Here is a 24,439-nt window from a genome sequence, read left to right on the forward strand (position 1 = left end):
TATTCACCCCCAAGCATCTTATTAAATTTGTTTCCTTTCCTTTTCTTGTATCACGTTATTATTGAATTTAATTTAGCAACACGTAATGATGCTTCTTCATATCTAAGTGATATTATCTCTCAAACTAATTTCTATTATCATTAATTTAATAAAATTGATTCGTAATCGTTTTTGAGTGGGATAGATTTCTCATAGTTACTGTAGCAAATGATAGAGGGCGATTTTTTCTTAGTCAATATTTCAGAGCGTGAGAAATGCACATGCATTAACTAACTAGAATAGACAGAATCATTGACTAAAGCACAGACGAGGATTATAGAAGAAATTAGATTTATTTAATTGTTACAAACGAGCTAAATAATTGTCGAACAATCTTTAGAAATATAGAAAATAATTCAATTGTCAATAGTGTCAATAGTCATACCCAAAACATGGAATATGAAAAAGCATTGGATGTCTAGTCTATTTTAGTTGGTCAATGGCACACGATATGTATTATATTTATTTCATGTCGGTGACCTTATATTTTATTTACAGATAAGATATCTCTGCGAGGCAGTTTTAAGAGTGGAACTGATTTCTATTTTATCTTTATAGATAGTCGAAAATCATTATTTTGAGATACATCAGCTTATACAATATGACATTCTACAAGATGTTAAACCCACTATGTTATATGTTATCTATGATCTAATATTTGATATTTCAATGTAATAATTGAGAAATACATAAATAATAATATTGGTTAGACAGTATTGAAATTATGACTTCTGCCAAAGACGATGAAGCTTTTTGGAACAGTAGCGAGAAATTATGTTTCCGTTTCGACAACAACGAGGTTAAATTAACGGCAGTAACATTAATGATAACTTTTTGTCTAAGCTATTTAACTATGTAACTCATAATATCAAATGACAGGTGGATCAATTTGGAGTATCAAAGACCGATATCGATAAGTTATTGGCTGGTATCTCGAATACGTCAACTGCGGAAGCATCTTTAAAATCTGCTGCTAATTATCAGCCACTTAAGCCTATGTTATCTATTATCTCAGAAAAAACACTTGATTGCAGTACGTACAAATACAGTACAATAATATTAAAATAGCGAGTACAATAGCCTGAATTTTCACTATTTCCATTAATCGATAATTTAATAATAACAAAATACAGATATCCATTGTATGATAACTGTCTGATGTTTCATAGTTTTGGCAATGGATAAACTGAAAAACCTTCATCCAGAAACGTCAGGTGTACAGCCAGATATTACTCTTAGAAAAATTCTACTTGGTCAACCATATTCTTTAGAACAGTATAAATCACTTGCCAGTAAAACTGCCTTATTAGATGCAGCAATAATAAGTGGAGATGGAAATGCGATTTTAATAGTAATTTTTTATCTTTACAATTTTCATGGTACCTTGTAAAACATAAACCTTTGTATTTACATATTCTAAATTAAAAAAAATGTTTTAGATTATCCTATTTCTCACAAAAACTCTTAAAAGGAGTTTAGTTCAGAAGATATTGGCAGAAAGGCTAGATGCTGTCAATGTTTATATAAGATATCTTTCTATAAGATTACAGATAAATGAGATTACAGACATTTTAACGTATGTATTACCATGTGTATATTTTTCTTTTTTATTTTTCTAATTAATTTGTCATTTTTACAGGATGCTAGGACAATCAACGGATTCAGCTGTAAGTTAACATAAGTAAAATTTTTAATCCTGTATGGAAATCACACTATGTCATATTTTAGATGAAAACTTTACACATTATCATAAAGAATACCAGAGATCCTGACAGATTATTAAACAAGCTTCGCAACTGTTATAAAACACAATTTTCAGCTTTAGCTGATTGTAAAGAAGCTCCATTTGTTCAATCCTATATAAAGTTACTTGGTAACTATCTTTTTAGAATGATTTCAAAGGTTTTGATATAATTGTTAATTAGAGATTTGATAATGCATTATCAGAATGGCAAACAATAGCAAAAGTAGTAGATGGAAATGAAGAAATTGAACTGAACTCATCAGTTCTTGACTGTCTAAGGCACGCATGCAAAGGTCACTGGGACTTGCCGGAAGGAAAATTAATGTCTCCTACAAATTTATCTCAACAATATGACGTATCTCCTAGGCAGTATCAAAAAGTTGCGTTAGAAGTTAGAGCGGCAATTAAAGAATGGGGCGATATTGACAGATTACTTCTAACAAAGGCACGTTTCATATTAAGATTTTGCAATTTAATAAAAACCAACAACATCAGTTAATAAAAACTATTGTTAATTTGTAAATGCTAGGGATGGCTTGGGAGCAAAAAGTTGCAAATTTATCTTCCGATTGAAGATGTACTAAAGATATTGTATAAAAATAGTGCGCCTCCCGAGGTTCTCGAAAAATACTTAAAATACGTCGACAACATAGAGAGGCGACTGGAACTATCGAAAAATATGCACTGCTTCAGAATGGCGATTGACGTAAGTGCACGAACATTCGAGCGTGGCCATTGTGAATATTAATCTCGTACTTCTTCCCGTAGATACTTGTACAACAAACAGATCGTATAGCCCTGACAGAGTACAAAATGAAATTGCAACCTCAATCCGAAGAATATTTCTACGCAGAAGGCATGCTACGAATGCCAGCGGTTAAATGGAAAAACTGAAGCTAACTTTATTTGTATTGTACTGTACTCAAATATTTATTACACGAAGAAATAATCATACATTTTCACTAAGCCAATTTTCATTTATATCTCATGAAATATATATTCGTATATTTTAATCGCATTATTTACGTTACTTTAAGTGTTCTCGAGAAATGTAAAAATAAAAGTACCAATCTCGCGTGATCGAACGATAGCAAAATTCACGATAATACGCGCCTAACGCTTTTGTCCAAGAAGGCCGCTGTGATTGGCGAATGGAAAAGATCGGCTTTGCGAAATGGCACACACGTTGTGAGTCAGGACTAAACGTTTTATCTATTCTCTGTTAACGGACATCACGAATTCTTTGATTTTGAATGTATCTCGGTGCAACGAACTCGTCTGCCGGCGGCTGAAATCTCTCTAGAATACGGTTGTGTTCGTTTGTTAATTCCACTGTGACAGACACGTGAAATTTTTGTTGCTACGCGGTCGAGTCGACGAAGTAGCTGGATCAGATACGCGGTAAAAATAAATGTGCCCGAGAAAAAACGCAAAAGAACAATCGCCGTAATAATCGCCGTGCATTTTTCGGATGTGATCTGGCGTGGTGCACGTGCATCGTCCAATCGTTGCCGAAGGAACCGTTAGAAGTTTCCGTTGTGTGCGCATTTGAACGATCTAGTACACATTTGTCATCTACGTGCGGAGAACCACTCCCGATTGCTGTTACGGTGTTTCCGTGATACTCGGTAAGTTATTGTACTATTCTAGCGCCTCGTTGGCAGAAAAAGCGGGCAGATGTATAAATTTCATTGTATCTCTACGGTGTGAATCGGTTGTTGGTACATATCACGTTCTGCGAGAATATGCGTATGTATAACGAAATCGTGGCATGTCGAAGAAAGAACCCCGAATATGTCGACGGTCAGTGTTTCGAGCCAAAAAAAGTGAATGGAATGTTATTCCTTTTAAGTCTGCTTCGGGTTCAGTCGTATAAACGATATCAGTGCCCGCTTTCGATCGGCTGATAAATTTGTTGTATGAGATCATTGTGTTTGGCACTGGACTTTAGAGCTTGATTGTTTCTTTATGTTACTATATATATCTATATATATTTTGCATTCAGTCAGTATGTTGATAACGTACGTAATTTATTCGCTTGTAATGATTTCTCCCATTATATATTGAATCGTTATGTTTTAGTAACCAAGTGAAGAAAGAGTATCAGTATGGCTGTTAATGTTTATGCGACGAATGTGACAACTGAAAACCTTAGTCGACATGATATGTTGGCATGGGTAAATGACTGTCTGCAATCATCATTTACCAAGATTGAAGAATTATGTACAGGAGCTGTTTATTGCCAATTCATGGATATGCTCTTCCCTGGAAGTGTGCCATTGAAGAGGGTCAAGTTCAAGACTAACCTCGAACATGAATACATACAGAATTTCAAAATTTTGCAGGGTGGTTTCAAAAAAATGAATGTAGACAAAGTAAGTAACTGCACATTTATATTTTGTTAATAATTTATGCATTGAGATTTATAGGCAGATAGATTTTCAATGTTTCTGAGGATTCTTTTAAGATTCGACCATTGAGAGATGTTTTAAAATTTAGTATTTTGTGTGACCTTAATTTTAATCAGGAAACGTGGGATTGACAGTTACTGTTAAAACTAAGAGCATTATTTGTAATTATAAGATCTCATTTATTAGGGAACCTTAGAAAATGTAGATATTAATGAAACAAGATACTAGTGTCAAGGTAAGCTGAAGTGATGAAACAAGATATTCTTTCATCACAGTACACGGAATCATGTTGCTTCATTGAAAAGTGTTGTATAAAGTGCAGTAAGCAAAAAATTATAATTTAATTGTTATGAAAATGGTTCAGGTAATACCAGTGGATAAATTGGTAAAAGGCCGCTTTCAAGACAATTTTGAATTTCTACAATGGTTCAAGAAGTTCTTTGATGCAAATTATGATGGCCGTGAATATGATGCTTATGAAGCTCGTGGTTGCGTACCACTAGGTTCTGGTGTTGATGGAACCCATAACTTGTCAAATCCTCAGTTGGTACCTTTACCACCCCAATCAAAACAGATGCAAATGCAGCAAAAACATACACAACAACGTAACATTGCCCCCCGTCAACAGGGTACATCAATATGATCAAATTAATGTTGCTTTTTGCATGTTATACATTTTTAGCCATATTATTTGAAAAATTATCGAATAAGTGTTGCATCAAAATTGATTATGATTATATTATATTTGCACTTATGTTTGTACATGTATAATAAAAAGCGTCACTTGCTTTTGCAATCACATACAAGTGTATAGTTACACAAATTGAAATTATTTTATAGCACAATATCTTTTTATGTATCATTTATCCATTTTATAAGCAAATATTCATTTATTTTCCCTGTTATATTTAGTTCTGCAATAGTAAATATTGCACATGCTTTAAATATATGTAGCATGTTGTTCATGTTCATCAACATATGAATAAAATTTCTAAAACAGTTATTTACTATAGTAGTAGAATGGTATCATGACTGTTATTTTTAACAGTCTATAAATACACTCAAGCAGGGGGTAACAGATTGTCTTAGGAGAATAGAACAGGCTGGACTTTCTTTAATCTTTATACTGGGGAGTTGTTGTACAATGTATATGATATAGGAATTACAATTTTTATTTAGTATTAAATCTTTTTTAATAGAATGTTGATTATTAATTGGGAGATGAATCTGCCAGTTAAGTTGTTTTTTAGATTTAAATTTGGTCCGAAAGAATCAAATTTGTCAATTAGATTGTAGGTTGTTTAATTAGAAATTAAATACTTTTCAAATATAGATGTTGTATATAATGTAGTGCATAAAGAAATAAAGATCTAATAATCAGTAGATATTTTGAAACTGGTATATAATTCAAGAGCTTTTTCTGAAAATGCAAGATTCATTTGTATGTATACAGCTTGATCTAATTTATCATTAGCTTCTATCTATAGAAATGATAGAAGAGAGATTCTAATCATCTAAATTATTCTGAAATTTTAATAATATTGATTTACTATTTGTAATATTGTCAATTGTAAATTTTCCAATTATGAAATAGACATATTTTTGTTTTTTTTTAAATATGTTAATGATATTTAATTTGGACACTACTCTTTTAATAGTAATGATAAAATTAAACCTATTCAATTTGTGAAAACAGTTCAATTAAATGAGACATTAAAATAGAGCATTATATTTGGGACACGCATCCCAAAACATAAACATTGTTAGACATGTAGTTTATGTATACATACATAATTAAATGGTTTATCCTGTATTCGGATAATCAAAAATTTAAATGATTGACGTAATTTGTAATTTTGAAATAAAGTTTCAATAATTCTTATATCTTTTTTCTTTATCTATTTTATTATATTTTTTTCTATTTTAATATTTTCAGTTCGTGTTTTAGGTTTTTATTAAAAAATTATTATCGTCGAAATTTCTTACTGGGTCAATATTTTTTATGTTAATTTATTTTGTTTTTATTTTGTTCCACATGCTTTTTACAATCATTTGCAGATTGTTCCAATTGATAAACTGGTGAAAGGCAGGTTCCAAGACAATTTTGAATTCTTACAATGGTTCAAGAAATTTTTTGATGCAAACTACTCCAGAACAGAGCCATACGATGCACTTGCTATGCGAGGAGGAGAAGCCATGGGTAGTGGTGGAAATAATGCACCGCATGGCACTAATGCAAAACGCACTACACCACGTGATGTAAATTCGACTAAACCGGCTGCTCGTATTGGTACATTATTTCAGAACTTTTTTTCTTTTACATATTTGAAATTATACTGTCAAAAGTAACGCGAGAACTTGTCAAAAATAATTTATCTTTAAGAATAATCAGAGAATTAACGTATTGATTCCCTTCTAATTTGCAATCAACATGACTTGGTTTTGCTTTGCTCGAAAACAACAATTAAGAAGTATCGGTAATTAATTGAAAAATATGGTACACGTTCGAATATTTATTTATCTTTTTATATATAAATATTTTCATGATGTAAATTGCATATATATGGAAAAATAATGGGCTTTTGTGTCCTAATAACTGTGTCCTAATAGCTGTGAGAAAAAAAAATTTCGCTTCAAATGAGGGACCTTCGCCTCCTGCACCTGCAGATAACACCAAGCCTAGTAATTATCTTTTCTTTTCTTTTGTTTTCAATATTTTTTATACTCGTTTCGTTTATTTGGAAAGGGGTATTTATTTAACAAACTTAGTAAGATTCTAATATTTGTCGGAAGTTTAAAGAATAGTAATTTTTGGGAAAAATAAGATAAGATAAAAAAAAAATAAAAGTAAGATTTATAATTTTGATTGTCTATCTTTCGTTTAACTGTTTGAGAAATCACGTAGACCACTTCATTCATTTGTCGGTCACCAGTGTTGTGAACAATGCATGCTTTCAGTTTTTTCTCTTTGATTGTACAGTTTCATTGTATAGATCATTATGCTTCTATCGTATATTTAGTATAATTACACTGCTTATTGTTACTACATACGTGTATGTAAAATTCTTTTATGTTTCGTAATATCTATGTAAATACGATAAGTGTCATATAGTATCTATAGAGATAATTATAAACAAAAATAGCAAGTGATTTAAAAATTGATTTATTAAATTTCGACTTTAGTTAATAAAGCTCCGGCCCATCGTCCCCAAGCGAAAACAGGAGTGGGAAATCGTGGCGATTCCGGGAAAGTTGAAGAACTTAGTGCACAGGTACGAAAGTCATAACTATTATTTAATATTATTAATACATCATATACAATATTTAATACGTTTTAACGATTTCTTGCAGTTAATGGAATTAAAAATGTCATTGGAAGGACTAGAGAAGGAAAGAGATTTCTATTTCGGAAAGTTACGTGATATTGAAGTTATGTGCCAAGATTGTGATAACGGAGATCCTCCTCCAATAGTACAGAAAATCTTAGAAGTTCTTTATGCAACAGAGGTACGCTTCATACTCCAACGATTTCACATGACTAGTAATATTAGGTTACGAAATTGCGTTATATCACGTTGTTGCTATTTTTTTTTTTTTTTTTTTTTTTATTACATAGGAAGGATTTGCACCGCCAGAAGAATTGGAGGGAGACGGTCTCGCGCCCGACGACGAAGAAGAATATTAACTTCACTCTTTTTGTATAATCATTATAAAAAAAAAGTATGGCAGCAAATTGTCCAAGTGCGTTTCAGTTTATTATATATTTGTGAGCCAGTATCAGTACCCTTCGCATAATTGATAAGCTACTTTGTATAGCTGTTTCAGCATTTTCGCCTCTTCATTTTTTCGTTACGGACCGTTTTCACCGAAAGAGAATTTCATTAAAAGATTCGCACGTATAATTAGGGTAGAGAAGTACATTGAATAAATGCACTTGAATAACTTGTACTTTACGGATGTAATAATAATTAAGGACGAGAGAAAAAGAAAAAAAAACACAGAAAACAGAATTAGCAGTTCATATATTGTCATAGTTCTTTATCGTAATTAAACTAACGGTAGAGCTTTGAACATCGACATCGTCTTATAATACGAAACAAAAGAGAAAGCAAAAGATATTTTTGGATACAGATACTCGACGACTATCTGAATCCACTTTGTTATACAGTAATTTTACGTTAATTATGTTCAATAAGTGTGAGTGTTTTTGTTTGTAAATGCACTACTGTTTTTATTGATAAATAGATGAAGTCTCGTCGATTTGTCTTTTTCGTACATTGTTGTAGTTGTCCAAAAAGAAGAAAAAAAGAAAAAAGAACTGTAGATTATATGAGCGCATAATCTATATAGCGTACACTGTTTCAAACCTGTTTCATCCATTTATCTTGTGCAAAGCGTGTGGCACAATCGATTCTTTGTTAACGATTGAAATCGTTTAATTTTCATCGATCATAGATGTGAAACTGACACTTGAAATGCATTGAATTAAATTTCCCATAGTTTTACATAGACCTTCCGGTTTCTTGCTTTCTTTTTCTATTTTCTTACAATATCCGACTCAGCCGCAGATCGTAGTTTATACTTTCGTCGTATAACTGTACAATTCGTAGACGCGGTTGCGATCTAATGTTAAAAAAAAGAAGCAAAAAAAAAAAAAAAAAACGAAAAAAGAACCGAGCGAAATATAAATCAATATGTATATCTCGAGGAATACGATTACGACTGAAAAATTATAACGACGATATTTTAATTCACTTCTTGTTCTTTTTCACCTAATTGAAATTCTGGGGATGCGAACGGTCGTTCGATTTGGAAATTGGATTTCGGACGCCTGGTTTTGCAGAGATGTTTATTTCACGCGAGTACGACGACGATCGCCTTCGCAGCCCCACGATCCGTCTTTCAAAACGAGAATGGCCTTAAAAAGCAGCGATAAACTTGAGATTACAGAGTGAATATTCGAACTGCTAGAGAGCAAATGCAAAGTGTATCTCCGAGCAGTACGACATAATTGATAAACCAGTTACGTTGCAGGCACGAAGGAACGCTCAGCTTTTGAAAAGAGAGATAAACAATGAAACGAATAAAATGCAAAAAAAAAAAGAAAAGAAAAAAACAGCTGACGAGGGGAATTTGTAAAATTGTATGGTCGGAAATAGAGTGAGTGAGGAATAATGAATGAAAGGAAGAATCAAGCACGTCGAGGAAAAATTATGTGAATAATTTGTTACGTGCACGGTATGGCTGGGTGAGATACGTGTGTCCTTTTTCGAAGTCATCGGATTCAAAATTCATCGCACAGAAACGACGAAATTGTGTAAATTCGACGTATTTTATGTTTCTTTTGAACAGAGTTAATCGGATATAAAAATCTGAAGGTACGCGTCGATTATTGTTATCATCGTTCTGATTAACATAATAATCGTTAACTCGCGTTAACGACTATCAAAATGAAAAAAAGACGAGAGATATATGACGCACTTTAACTTGCGCTACGTTCATTGCTCTATGTGTGCGTACACAACGAACTATCGCGAGAATGTGCTTCAAAATTTTGAAATTTTAATGGTGAAGTAATAAATATTAAATAGGATTCAACATTGCATGGTTTTTTTTTTTTTTGTTTATTTTAAACTTTGAGCATGACGACTGAAATTTCCAAATATTAAGATTTCATGCTTTTTCTTGAGGCAAACGCCCTCCGTGAAATGCCTTTCTAAAAATATTTTCACATCACGCATATTGAGAACTTATTTGGGTCAATTCGCGATGTTTCAAATTCAACATTGTCGTAATTGTTGTTGTAATATATAGATCTAAGTGTTTTTAATTTATTGCAGTTAATTATGCTGCCTTTGTTACTATTTCGATTGAACGTTTGTCAACTTTTGTTTTTATAAGTCTGATTTGAGCAATAACAATGTGCATACCATATGAAATTCGAGAGTACCAGGAGTATTTTATAACGTGTAAAGAAAGTATGAACAAAATGACGAGAAACGAGTTCTTTTTCTTAATTCACTCATTGTGGAAAAATAAATCGATGTGTAATTTATATATGTACAAATTTTGCTAGCCGAACTGCAATTGCAACGACTGTTTCAGTTATGCTAATAAATAAAACGGAAATACATTAATTATTTTTCTCTCTTAGTTATTTTCGTTTATAATTATTACAATCAGAAGTTGGAATCTTCATGTACGTTTAATATTTATAATTAGTAGTTGTTGAAACAAGTTCATTCAGTAAGTTATCAGTATGTCAGAGATTATTCTTATATATATATGTATATTTATACTATTTTTGATATACTTTCATACTAATTCATCAAAAAATATGAACTTTGAAAAATAATATAAAATATTTCTGCATATATATACATATAGAGGAAACATAAAAAAACAATATAAAATAATAAAAATTTATAAACCATATATTTCCAATTTGTGGAATATCAAAGACAACTTTTTACATGCTGCTATGCAATGTATTAGATATAATAATTATAATATAATACAGCATTACAGAGATATGAAATTTAACATTTTTTCTCTGTAGTTATATATATATGTCTTGCTATACTTTATTGGTTGACTTATTCGAAATTTAAACAATGTACCATTTAGGTAGCTTAATTGTAATCCGAAGAAGATTTAATTTCACTACTAATATTAATCTAAAATGCCCGACGTAGAACGGCTTCAATTTCAATCATTTCATTGATCCGAATAAAGCTTAATTAAAATTTCAAGAATTTCTTTATCGTTTCAATTCAAATAATTTAATCAGTCTAAACAAGGCTCGATTTCACAATAAAATTCCATTTTTATCCCAATCGTTATTAACGCAAACGTGTTTGCGATTAATTTATTAGCACTGCAAATGTTATTTTACGTTACGTTGGAATTGACATTGAAACGACGAGGCTATATGGATGTACAACCAGGCGTCAACAAGTCCAACAAGAAACATCGCAACGTCTCAAATAAATCCACCTCACCTACAATACCATCGAACCACCTTCCAAACACAAAAAATCCATCAAACAGTTCACATGTGAGGTCAGATCTCTCCTACGCTTGAAACATGACAATTTCATCTCCGTACATTCGCGTTGCATCATAGGATTTCGGATCAAGAACGAAACGAAGTTGTCTTGTTCCCTGTCGGAGAAATCCACGATGAAGAAGCGATCATCCGGCGCGGTTGAGCGTGCGTGACCACGAAGAAACCACGAAGATACGACGCCGGCCAAAGGTTCCGCCGATCGACGATTATCCATCGCCAGTCGTTCCAGTGAATCGTCTGCATAGACTTCGTTCGCGCGCACCACGCGACACATTTATCGTCGTTTTAACCAGCGAAATCGGCCTGCTACGGAATCGCCTGGTGGCGTGAAAAAAGACAAAGGAAGTTCCTCCAGAGGAACCGGACCGGTGTCCGGCGTTCGATCGACGCCATCGTTCGACCAGGTGAGAGAGTGAAACCAGAGATCGCCGATTTCCGAACTTTGCACGTGACGGGCGTGATATTGAGGAATTAAGGATCCGCGTTTTTAGTATTGTAATACGTCCTTTCGTGTATTACGCATATCTAGCATAGTCTTTCGTTGGGAATCGTCTCGAGTGGATAATTTCTGAACTGTCAAAGATCTTCAGTCTAGTGGGACAACTTAGTTGTAATGATTACGTTATAATTATATTATAATTTTATATTATAACGTTGTGTTATAATTTTTATATTATTTATATATAAATATAATTTTATAAATATAAATATAATATAATTTAATATTTATAAATATAAATATAATATTTATAAATATAAATATAATATTTATAAATATAATATAATTTTTAATTAACGTTATTATAACGTTATTATTATTTTATATATTATATTATATTATTCAGAAATCATCAGAAGTGTAAGTCAACTTTCATTGATAGGAAAAAGTATTTGTCATAATTACAATTATACTTACGCTTCTGACGATTTCTGACCTCTCCATACCGAGCTATATACATCCAGGATCTATCCTAGATAATCTCTTAATATTTTGAGATTTCATTCATTCTGATTCAATGGAGAAACGCGTTCTTGTTCTTGTTCTTGTTTTTCTATAAGGCGATTTTCAGCTGTTCACGTTCACGTCAGGCAAATGGACTACATTAAAATAATCTTTAATGCACGCACGTCGAGACAAGAGCAACGAGGATATATGTTATTTCTTCATTATTTTGACCTTTTGCTCGTTCTATTGTAGTGGATTCGGAATAGATCCTTCGGTGTGGCGGGTTTTTCTTGCGGTTGTTCGCGATAGGAAGAGAAACAAGGTTACGTAACGCGATTTTTGCGATATCTGCGGTCTTCTCGACCCGATCCCGGTTCGATGGCATGCGCCAGTCGCGAGTCAATCGCCTTTCGATCCGCGTTTAAGAGGCTTACATCGGTACTTGATGACGCTCGATCAGGCTGTTTGAACACCTCTGCGCGTAACGTAAAGTCTTTTATTTCAAAATTGAAAGAGACATTGAATTAGACAGCGAACGATCCGTGTCCCTTTGTATTGTCGCGATTTTCGACTGCAGTTTGCAAATTTGCAAAATTCTCTGCCTCAGAGAAATGTCGACTGTATATATTAAAAATAAAAAAAAATGTCCTGACCGATGCCGCTAGATTTGATCTTCCTTTGCACTTTTCATTCGATTGAATCGCTGGAAGGATTCGTTCGCTCGATACATTACGCATTTTTGTTTGTTAACGGAGATTATCTGGCTCGAGTTGTCTCCACGAGAAATTTGGATCAGTTTGGAAATAATCCTTTCGAATTGGTAGAACTTGTTAGAAATGAATGGTGGACCAGTTTAGGGGATTTGAAGAACTGAGAATCTTCGTGCCGAACGATTCAAATTCGAAGAGATCGGATAGATTTGGTATAACCGTTCGATTTATTCTGCCCTCGACGACCCAAACAATAGAAAAACGAGCTTCCTTGCGAATATGTAGTTCGTTGTGAGCAGTCTCGGTTGGTTGACGTGTCTCGGTGAGTCACGTTGTTAATTTCCGTGTTTAATGTGTTTGATTTTAGTACACACACACACACACACATATATATATGTTTAATCAATTGCAAGAAAAGTTTTTTAAAATGACCAAACTTTGGTTTGAAAAGTGATGATAACATTAAAATTGATTTTACGTTGCTTCATAGAACTGTTACTTGCAAGTAGAATAAATATGAATATCACTGTACATTTTTCTAAACACGTAAATCGAGTAGCTTTTGTTAGAAATTGACATATATAATAATTCATTATTTATTATATTTTGATATACTTAAATGTAATTAATTTACTATCTAATCAAGTACAGACGTCGATGATAATTTGTTAGATATTGATAGTGATTCGTTAGATGTTAAACGTTTTGTTTTCAATTTTTCCTTTTTTTTTTGCCAGTACTAATTGCTTGTAGAAATAATTATAATAGATTTTAAATTAGGTGTGCGTGTGTGTGTGTGTGTGTGTGTGTGTGTCATATAATGATAATGGCAATAGAATCGAATTTATCTGGCATCGAACTATGTTTATACTTATCTATGTGTATGTTTACGTTGTCGTTGATCGTTTCTAATTACTTTATTAAAATTAGCAACGTCGCGTTTTATTTTATCTTATTAATTACGAATTGTATCAGCGACATACGAAAATATTCAATTTCACCCGAGACACTATGCATTAACACCAGAGTTATAACGTTAGAATTAAAAAATGAAATATTTTCTATCGAAAAGTTGTAATCTGTTTTTATTAATTACTAAATTATTTATATTAATACTTCTTGGTAGAACTATATTTATCAATAAAGATTGCAATTTGTCAAAAAAAAAAAAGGAAAAAAAACAGCATGTGTCCATTAATAAAAATTCTTATCTATAAGAAACACATTGCGTATTGATAAAGAATATTCCGTTTTTAGCGTTATAAATAATTTTCACGTTCATATCGTTTTATCAACGAAGACTATCATTCACCAAAATGAATGATATTTGTCACTAAAAATCCTCATTAATCTATATTAACGAAAACATTATTTTATATATTTATTATTATTCAATATATTATCATTCAATATTATCCATATTATTATTATTACATTATTCAATATATAACACATACCATTTTATTTATTATCCATCGAATAATAAACTGTTTACTATCGTTAATTTATAATTATTAATCACTATTCAATATATAATAGACAATATTTTGCACATTATCTAATAATAAAATCGAATAATAAAAATCATTGAATAATCACAAATGCAAGCTAGATATCGTGCTCTGTGTCTCCTTCCCTCTAAAACAGTTCATTTTTTGTTTCTCTCTTTTGTTCAATAAAGTATAACAATTACGTGCTTTTATATATACAGAATGTCCAAAAAGATTGGGACCAAATTTAGAGGTTAGAAAGTTAGACTACGTGTAACTGAGGTCAAATAGATGAAAAAAGTTCATACAAACTTGTCCGAAAATGTTTTATTGAAAAGATACAAACTTTTAAAGATATTTATGATTTATTGCGACAGTTGTAAGAAATGTTCGAAAAAATTCCTCCTTCTGCAAGAATGCAGGCTTCCATTCGTCGAATTAGCGATTGTCGAACTCTTTCAAATATCCCATTTGTATTGGAAATAATAGTAAATGCATTTTGAATACATTCCCAAAGTATCAGGTGACCTAGGAGGCCAACTGACTGGTCCACCGCGACCGATCCAACGTTGAGGGAATTGTCTATTAAGAAATTCACGTACATTTCGTCCAAAGTGTGGCGGGGCACCATCATGTTGAAACCACGTTTGATAACGTGTTTCCAATGAGACATCATGCGACATATCGTGAAGATTATTTGGCAATAATCTTATTGAGAATTTGTAACACGTGTACCATTCCGTACAACGAATTTGTAAGACGAATTTTGTCCATAAATCTTTGAACGCTTTTATATCTTTTCAATAAAGCATTCTCGGACATAAGTTTATACAAACTTTTTTTTTCATCTATTTGAGCTCGGTAACACGTAGTCTGAGTTTGGCCCCAACCTTTTTGAACACCCTGTATATATATACGTACATATATGTCAACGTATAACAACGCGTATCGTGCGTTATATATTTTTCGCGACGTTGTTGATCACTTTTATTTTACGTTCGTTATGGGAGTTTCAGCGTTCGCTGGCTGATAACGGCGGGTCATGCCTCCCCGATAGTGAAATTATCGTCACTTTCGTTTATTGTTTATTCGCTGGTGTTACGGCCTCGGCGAGAAAAATTTCGCGCAACCGTCCGTGATAGTGTATCGGCTTCGTGAAATTCGAATAGTACAAGCGAATCACCTTCAACGGTGCGAATAGTTGAATAACGAATGCGAATTCCCAAGCATTGTATTCGAATCGCAGTTCTGTTTCTAATCGTTATTATTCCTTAACCCGCAAGTTTTACACTGCGAATGGAAACTGTAATAAATATTAAATTGTTGAAGGAAATCAAAGGAAACTGTAATAAATATTAAATTGTTGAAGGAAATTTCAAAGATTGGCTCAATTCAAATCGTGTCGGAGTTATTGAATATTTTTCATTACTTTGGCCTCCACTTGAATTCTAATAATTTGACGAAATTTCAAGAAATCGAAGGATTTCGAATATCACGCTAAATTATTGCTTGGTTCTTGTTACAATGTTTTTCGACATTTAAATTCCTTGCTCTTCTATTTTACGAGGCTCGATAAAATTCGAATTTCTTTCGTCGCGTGACTTATTCCCTTTTTGCAATTTTTAAAACTCTACTATTTATTTCACGTTGTCGGGTGCTTTATTTTTGACAATTCGGTCGTAAGAGAAAGCTTGAAAGATCGGCTAGTTTCATGATGTTTTTCTTTTACTTCCTTCAAATCGTTCTCAGGCAATTTCTTTTCTATTCCTGGATTTTGTTAACGACTTGACATTCATAACATTTGTAACAGCGATTTCGCATTTCCCTAAATCTAAGTTTGTCAAAGCTTGTTTTATCTGCGTGCCGTTGTACTATTGTGCTTTATTGGTATACTATTCTCGTGCCGCTAGTAAATCTAGTTATCGCAATTAGTAACTTCTAGTTAATTGAATCTCTTGAGATCTGCTGTTTATTGGTCGACACACGCATTTATTATAAAGTAACTCTGTAATGCTAGTAATAGTGATGATAATAATAATAATAAAAATTCTGTAATGCTAATTTATTTCTCTCATAATTGAACTCATTATTTTCAACTCATATCAACTCTTGAACGAAATAATAATAAATGTACAGTAAGTTAATTTAAAAAATTGTTTAAACGATCCTCAAATTTTTAGAAAAATCACAGAACGAATGGAATTGGCAATAAAGAGGAAATTTTTAACGACGCAAATCATTCAAATTATAAACAATGAAAGGGTATTTTATGCTGAATAAGGAAGATCGGAAATAGTTTCATATTTTATTTATAAATAGACATGTTTTTATCTACGATAGATTATTTTGTGCATATGATTATTTTGCATAGATCATTTTATGCGCGTAGTTTTCAATGTGAAATTGATGATTCATCAAACTAAATATTGACATTTTGAAGTAATAATTTTCCTTCGAGGCTTTACCAAAACATAATACGATAATTTCTCGATTACGTAGCAACATATTGGAATAGAAATAAGGGAAATGTTTAATATCACCTGTGAAATTGATATCTGGAATTTATCTTTCACTTTCAAACCCTTCATTGCTTTCATCTGTTTCTCAAATATCCACAAATCGTACGACAATTTATCCTTCGCATAAATTTATACAGAAAGAATGAAATTCTGAAAATTTATTTGACTAAACTTTATTTACAATCAAAATAGACGAGAAACTCCCTTAAAAAAATTCTCCTTACTCACAAAAATCTTGTGAGATAAAGTTTCGTTCCATTCAATTGCATTCCAAAAACAAAAGAAAAAAAAAAATTAATAATAAAATTACTAATAAAAATTCCCTTATTTCTAAAAAAAAAAAAAAAAAAAAAAGACGGAATAAAAGTTTCTTCTTGCGAATAAAACTCACAGAAATATCGGTTCTGTAACTGGTACAGACAGTGGCGGAATGTCACAGTTCTCTTTTTTTTTTTTACGATCGTAGCGCTTTTCCATCAGGGACACTCGGCGATCATGGGTGTTTCTGTGCTCGTCAAGCGATAGTAAGGAGTAAGGGGTCATGCCTTGCCGATAGCGAATTATCACCGTTGCATTTCTTATTGTTTATTTAATACCGTCTCGTTACTGCTCAATGGAAGAGCAGAATTTTATTCACGTGAAACCGGTCGGCGAACGAAGTTGAAAAAGTTAGGTTCGTGTCAGAGGGCGACCGTGCCTCTATTACGAAAGCTTGAACCCAGCGGAAGTAATGGCTCTATTATTTCACTGCAACTCTGCTCATAATGCTCGAACGAGCATTCACTGAACAACTGCACGTTAACTGCATGCTAATGTTTTTTAGTACCACTTCGTCTAGTTAGGTGTTGATAATTCGTGGAGAATTTCGTCAGGAATTACGCTTGTTACATCTACACGTATTTACAATGCACATATGCATATATTTTTATTTCTTCATCTATTTTTAATTTTTTTATTAAGCGTTATTACCTTCGGTAAATTGTAAGTTGTAATATATGTTATAACTACAGAGTACAATAATTTTGATTGATAATAAAATGATCTAAGATTAATCCAGGCTTGTTTTATTGTTATATTAAACTTTGTTATTTCGTTCGTTAAATATTCCGCGTAGAGAATTATGCTTATGTTTCATATTCTACGTTCTTCCGTTTTAAATGTTCGACGACAATTGCTTTATTATTATTATTATTATCGAACGTACATACTTCGTTATTTCATCACTAAATATGTTTACGCGCGAATTTACACGCACAATTCACGTGGAATAATTTGAAAAAATGAACAATTGTTTTATGAAAAGTATTTCGATTACAAACAATACTGTGCTATCAAACGAACACTCTAATTAATTGTTCGTTGCCGAAGAATAGTTTTAGAAAATCGTGGCTCTCAATGATTTTGCAGAATACTGAGTATTACGACGCGAGAAAGACGAAATATCTATCGCGGATTTGTTTGATCGAGCAATGTTTTTTTTTTTTTTGTTCAAGTCCCTTGCTTTTAATAATATTGTCAATGTTTGATTCAGCTGTTTGAGGCAAATGTTTAATCAAGCCATTTGAACGACAGATTTCAAAGTTGAAATAACGGAGACTTTTGATTGAAAAACGTTGGCCCGTAAAAATATTATCTAACGATAACAACGCCATAATTGTCGATGCATAATGGCATTCCAATGGAAACGAATAAATTTGCTTAGATTTCCAATGCTGTTACGCGGATTTACAAATAAAAGTAATTATTATTATATTATTGTTATTATATTATAATTAATATATTATAATATATGTATATTATATGTCATATATATTATGTTACAATTAATATTTTATAATATATGTATATTATATATAATATATATTATGTTACAATTAATATTGTATAATATATGTATATTATATATTATGTTATAATTAATATATTATAAATGAACTAATTCAGCTTGGCTTTGAAATCTCAGATTATCCTCATCGTTGCGCGTCTTGCGGCAACAGTTGCTTTTTAACCAGCGAAACGTAAATTGCGCTACAATGTCAAATAATTAAATATTATACTATTAAATGATTAAATCGGCATAAATATTAGTAGGTACTTATAATTCAAATATATCTGTTACATTACTTAAATTGAATATATCTACTAAACTGAATATATCTACTATTTTCTTTAGTAATTGACTAGATTGTTATATTTTTTAGTATTGGTATAATCGTTGGCTATTTTCGTTGGTACGCCATATCGTCTAACAATTGTATTTTCTTCAATTCCAGATCGAATTTAATCATGGAGGATGAAAGCAGTACGGCCAGTGTGAGTATCGAATACTGGAGTAGAAAATGATTAGTTGTAAGCGAAATCGAGGATGGAAATAAAAAGACCAGCCCTTTGTAATTTCTTTTCTTTTTTTTCAGGCAGCACCCAAAGAAAATACAGGATGGATAGAATCGCTGATTATCGCGACGGTACAGACTTCCGTGGGTCAGAAATTGTTCAAACTCATAGACTCGTTTCTATGGGTCATCGAAAAGACCGCACAATGGAGCTTACCGAGTCAGGAGATCGCGATAGGTACGTTCGAATTACTTTTACAAATTACTCTGTCACACGTCACAGAAATTAAAAGTTTAATTTTACAAATTGAAAGACAAATTAAAAATTGTCAAATGTTTATTGAAGATTGACAAAAGTTACTATGTAACATTCGTACACAGAAGTAGCAACTTTAAACTTTGAAATTTAGATTTTAGGCTTGAAATTTCTAGATTTAACAATTATTCTATGCTTCCTGCTGTCAAAATTATTTGGAGACAATGAAACTTGCTATGCAATACAAAATTATTTGGAGACAATGAAAGTTGCTATGCAATATAACGATTATTATTTTATGCACTAACGCGTTATATATAATTTTATATACATTATTCTTTGTTATTACAATTATTTTATTTACTGCTTTTTGTTACATTTCACTTTTTATATTACTTTATGCGTATATATTATTCGAATTACTTTAAGCAGTACAAAAATTATTTATGATGCTATTGATGATGCTATTATGTTATTGATGCTATTATGTTATTGATTATTTGTGGATGCTAATGTCTAACGTTTGCATGATAAAACAGAGGAGAGTGGTAAGATATTTGGGAAGTTAGAACTCGTGAGACCTCTGCCGTGGCTTCTCTTCCTGCCGGGATTAGTGATCCTCCGAATGATCAGAATTGGGCTCAACATGGGTGCTTATGTTCTGGGATATCCAGAAATACAAGCGAGTGGAATGGTACGTTGTGATAACGTCTTTCAAGTCTCAAACAGTTTTATTACGTTAAATTTTATAAAACTTGTAACTGCTTTGACGAATCCGTCGATTCAAAAAATATTTTCCACTCTAAGAAAATATTTCTATTCTATTTCTTGTTTAACTCTGACTAGCAATGATTTTTACACGTACACATTAAAATTGAAATTGGCGAAAGTATGCGAAGTGTACGTTCATTTAGATATAAATATAAAATCGATTTAGTAGTTGAAACACACAAAATTTAATAATATTTCATATCTATGGAAAATTAAATGTAGAAAATAATTTCTGATGGACAAAACGATTAACTACCCCTTTGAGTTTCTACGATACTTTCAAGTCCTGCATTTTTCGCAATTCGATACCGAAGAGACTACGTAATTATTTAAAAAGAAATTAACCAAAATCAGGTGAAATTCGTGCAAAGGACTCGCAGGCGGTTAAGAGCGATGAATCTCAGGGCAATGAAATCCAAGCGCAGAGTGTTCCCGAAGGTAAACAAATTTATCGTCAACTTCGTTGCATTTTTTTCTTTTATTAATTGTCAATTTAAATATCGATTTTCTCTCAATGTTTATATACGTACTACATTCGTGCATGTCATTCTATGGGATGGTCACTGAAAAACTAAATGATATAAAACAAAAATAACTTTTACAAACACATGTTTCTTTCAAATTTTTATTATATTAATTTATATAATATTATAATTATAATATAATATAATGTTAATAATTGATTAACATTAAATTATAATTGTGATTATAATGTAACATTAATAATTAATTAATATTAAATTATTATTATAATATTATTATATTAATTTGTATAATATATTATATCATAATTATAATATAATATTAATAAAACTAATTAATATTAAATTATAATTATAATATTATAATATTATTATATTAATTTGTATAATATTATATTATATCATAATTATAATATAATATTAATATAAAAATATTAATAATATAATATAATAATATTAATTATAAATAAATAATATAATGTAATATTAATAAAATTGANTAATATAAATAAATAATATGATGTAATATTAGTGTAATATTAATAAAATTGATTAATATTAAATTATAATTATAATATTATAATATTACTATATTAATTTGTATAATATTATATTATATCATAGTTATAATATAATATTAATATAAAAATATAATATAATATAATATAATATTATTAATTATAAATAAATAATGTAATATAATATTAATAAAATTAATATTAAATTATAATTATAATATTATAATATTATTATATTAATTTTATCATGTTATATTACATTATATATTATTATATTAATATTATATTACATATAATTATACTATTATAACATTTAATTATATTTGGAAACATAATTAATGGATTTTTTTCAGTATTTTGTGTGATAACCTACAAAAAAAAATAATATTAATAAAGATTGAAAATGAACACACAAAGTTGTGACTTCTTTTCACAACTTCACAAAACTTTTCAACTTTTCAGTGGTCACCCTATATTTTAATGATTCTTGTGATGTATTCTCGTGATGGCAACGATTATAAATATTCTTGAAATTCTGTCTCGTTGTCGGTTCTCAATGTTAATGTATCGTGTACCTGATCGTTCGTCGAGTGTTTTACATGGATTTAACAAGTAGCTAGATTTGAATTAATGTCAGACTCGGTTAGTATTTAGACACATAATTAAAATTAGCACGATAACAGTCTCGGTGATGGATGTAGGACAGGACGATGATCGAAGCCAAGAAGGCCTTAATCAGATCTATCAGATTGACTCTGTCGACTTTATCTTGTCTGGACACGTCTAAGTCGTCACATTCGCCGCCACCGACGAAAATTCGCATAAGTCACATGGATCTCGAACCAGTAAGTAAATTGCACATTCTTTGCAGATCGATTCATTAGATCGTTTGCTGGAAGGCCTGACATCATTTTAACTCGAACATCATTTACACCGACATTCGTATTCGTTTCACAAATTTTCTTCTCCTTTCAGAGTTACATTGAGTTTCAGAGTTTAAGAAATAACTCGAGACAAAATCATTTGCTTATTCGAGTGAATTAACGCGTAATTGTGTACGGTATGGTTGGATAAAACTGAACTGTGTGACTTTTAATTCCACGACTAAATAATTAGCCAAATAAACTGTGCTACTCTTCGGTTAAACAATGCTTCAACCTAGTTATGAATCCACTTATTATATTATAATTATGATATAATATAATATACAAATTAATATAATAATATTATAATATTATAAATATAATTTAATATTAATTAATTTTATTAATGTTATATTATATTATTTATTTATAATTAATATTATTATATTATATTATTAATATTTTTGTATTAATATTACGTTATAATTATGATATAATATAATATTATACAAATTAATATAGTATTATAATATTATAATTGTAATTTAATATTAATCAATTTTATTAATATTATATTAATATTACATTATATTATTTATTTATAATTAATATTATTCTATTGTATTATTTATATTTTTATGTTAATATTATATTATAATTATGATTATGATCCGAGTGAACTTCGTTTGTTAATAATTAATAATTAACTATAATTATAATTAATATAGTGTTAACAATTAATGCGAATAAGTTGCACGATTTTTAATTTTTTTCATGGCTAAATAATTTAGTCGAACGAGCTGCACTAGTTTTAGATAATTGTTGTTGAATAAGTTCGACTAATCCGAGTAAAAGTTGTTTGGAGCGTCGTCTGATTATGTGTATGATCATTTCGTGGTAATTCTTTTGTAACTGTTCTTGATCGTTTTGTGGCCATTGTCGTTTTATTTTTAATCGTGTGATTGGGTAGATACTTGTGTACTAATTGTATAACACGATTATACTACTAATTATTTTTCAATTAGCCATTGGCGGTGAATTTTTCGTTATTATTTATAAACGTGTCGAACGATGATGAATAGGGCCGACGAACATCAGACTCTTTCGACAGTCCGACACACCACGACTCAAAGCGTAAATATTCTGAACTCAGTTCGGATGATGAGAGTATCGACGAGTCAACAAACGCGAAACTTGACAGGCTGGCAGACTTCGGGAGCACGGATGATACCACTTTCAATGTGAGTAAAATGTAAATTCCATTTATTTGAATGAAATTTGTCATTTTTCAACACTTGCTGGTTGAATTCATCTATTCGAACCTGAACTCTTATTACACGAACGAAGAACGGTTAATAACGAATCCCTGTCACATGCTTTTTAGTTAAATAAATTATTTGACTTTCGCTAAGTTTCATTGACGTTTTGTAAATTGTATAGAGTTTGAAGTAATTTGAAGACGAAAGAGTGCGCGTAACACGCAAAAGAAATATAACGCCCAAAGTACGATACTCTGTGTAATAATTAATGAGAGGAAATAGATTGGCAGATTAACAGAGGAAGCATTTTTCTGTCTGGTCTCACTTTTTTTTAAATTCAAATTTTTTATTTAGAAAAATATAGATTTTCACTCTGGTAAACAACTAGATTATATTTTTATTTTATATATATATATATATATATATAAATTTATTTAGACAAATATAGATTTATTATTTAGAAAAATATAAATTATTTAAAAATATAAATTTATTTAGAAAAATATAGATTTATTATTTAGAAAAATATAAATTATTTATTTAAAAATATAGATAAATTTATTTAGAAAAGTATAGATTTTCACTTTGGTAAACAACTAGATTATATTTTTATTTTATTTATATATAAAAGAAAAATATATATTATAAATAATTATAATAATATATTATATATTATAAATAATCATATATATAATATATAATAATAATAATAATAATATATTATATATAATATATTATTATAATTATTTATAATATATATTTTTCTTTTATATATATATATATATATATATAAAAGATACATCTTTGCGAGCTATGCATCTTTAAATTTCTCATAAACATTCATAGTATATATAACACAAATGAGATTCCTAAAAGCTGCCCATTCATAAAACCACTAATCTAAGACAAAGAACATTAAATTTCGTGTTACTCTTTATGGAATGTCTATATTTTTTTTTTTCAAGTTATTTGTATATTTTTTTCAAATTATTTCAACTTTTCGGGTCGGCACTAAAAATGTTAAAAAAA

The 24,439-nt window shown here is 30.5% G+C and overlaps 3 protein-coding genes across 18 annotated transcripts in view; all 3 read left to right on the plus strand.

The window, feature by feature from the left end:
- The first annotated feature begins 267 nt into the window (after window positions 1-267).
- Window positions 268-2,751, plus strand: LOC122531495 (spermatogenesis-defective protein 39 homolog). Of its 2 annotated transcripts, XM_043659469.1 has the most exons (10): window positions 268-510; window positions 598-838; window positions 919-1,072; window positions 1,209-1,390; window positions 1,479-1,615; window positions 1,679-1,706; window positions 1,768-1,912; window positions 1,987-2,228; window positions 2,313-2,489; window positions 2,552-2,751. In XM_043659469.1, the coding sequence occupies exons 2-10, from the start codon at window positions 764-766 to the stop codon at window positions 2,675-2,677; spliced, it is 1,266 nt and encodes a 421-aa protein (XP_043515404.1). In that variant the 5' UTR covers window positions 268-510; window positions 598-763; the 3' UTR covers window positions 2,678-2,751. The 2 variants fall into 2 exon arrangements, with proteins under 2 accessions (XP_043515404.1, XP_043515403.1); XM_043659468.1 differs by having other exon boundaries at window positions 268-838.
- Window positions 2,752-2,922: 171 nt separating this feature from the next.
- Window positions 2,923-10,351, plus strand: LOC122531496 (microtubule-associated protein RP/EB family member 1). Of its 4 annotated transcripts, none has more exons than XM_043659470.1 (7): window positions 2,926-3,411; window positions 3,866-4,158; window positions 6,253-6,484; window positions 6,805-6,876; window positions 7,378-7,466; window positions 7,546-7,701; window positions 7,811-10,351. In XM_043659470.1, the coding sequence occupies exons 2-7, from the start codon at window positions 3,892-3,894 to the stop codon at window positions 7,877-7,879; spliced, it is 885 nt and encodes a 294-aa protein (XP_043515405.1). In that variant the 5' UTR covers window positions 2,926-3,411; window positions 3,866-3,891; the 3' UTR covers window positions 7,880-10,351. The 4 variants fall into 4 exon arrangements, with proteins under 4 accessions (XP_043515407.1, XP_043515405.1, XP_043515408.1 ...); XM_043659471.1 differs by lacking the exon at window positions 2,926-3,411 and adding an exon at window positions 3,477-3,791; XM_043659472.1 differs by lacking the exons at window positions 6,253-6,484; window positions 6,805-6,876 and adding an exon at window positions 4,559-4,823 and having other exon boundaries at window positions 2,923-3,411.
- Window positions 10,352-10,745: 394 nt separating this feature from the next.
- The window catches only part of LOC122531494 (MAP7 domain-containing protein 3-like), a 19,199-nt gene continuing 5,505 nt past the window's right edge, over window positions 10,746-24,439 (plus strand). Inside the window, exons 1-7 of one of the 12 annotated variants that reach the window (XM_043659465.1) lie at window positions 10,746-11,667; window positions 19,202-19,241; window positions 19,347-19,503; window positions 20,057-20,211; window positions 20,643-20,726; window positions 21,990-22,133; window positions 23,234-23,392. In XM_043659465.1, the coding sequence (XP_043515400.1) occupies window positions 20,143-20,211; window positions 20,643-20,726; window positions 21,990-22,133; window positions 23,234-23,392 (456 nt within the window). In that variant the 5' untranslated portion in view covers window positions 10,746-11,667; window positions 19,202-19,241; window positions 19,347-19,503; window positions 20,057-20,142. Of the gene's footprint in view, window positions 11,668-12,468; window positions 12,696-12,868; window positions 13,242-18,611; window positions 18,666-19,201; window positions 19,246-19,342; window positions 19,504-20,056; window positions 20,212-20,642; window positions 20,727-21,971; window positions 22,134-23,233; window positions 23,393-24,439 lie in introns of those variants that run through there. The other 11 variants (XM_043659463.1, XM_043659457.1, XM_043659461.1 and 8 more) reach the window with 11 other exon arrangements.

Source organism: Frieseomelitta varia, unplaced genomic scaffold, assembly GCF_011392965.1.
Source record: "Frieseomelitta varia isolate USP_RPSP 00005682 unplaced genomic scaffold, Fvar_1.2 scaffold_402, whole genome shotgun sequence".
Classification (NCBI taxonomy): domain Eukaryota; kingdom Metazoa; phylum Arthropoda; class Insecta; order Hymenoptera; family Apidae; genus Frieseomelitta; species Frieseomelitta varia.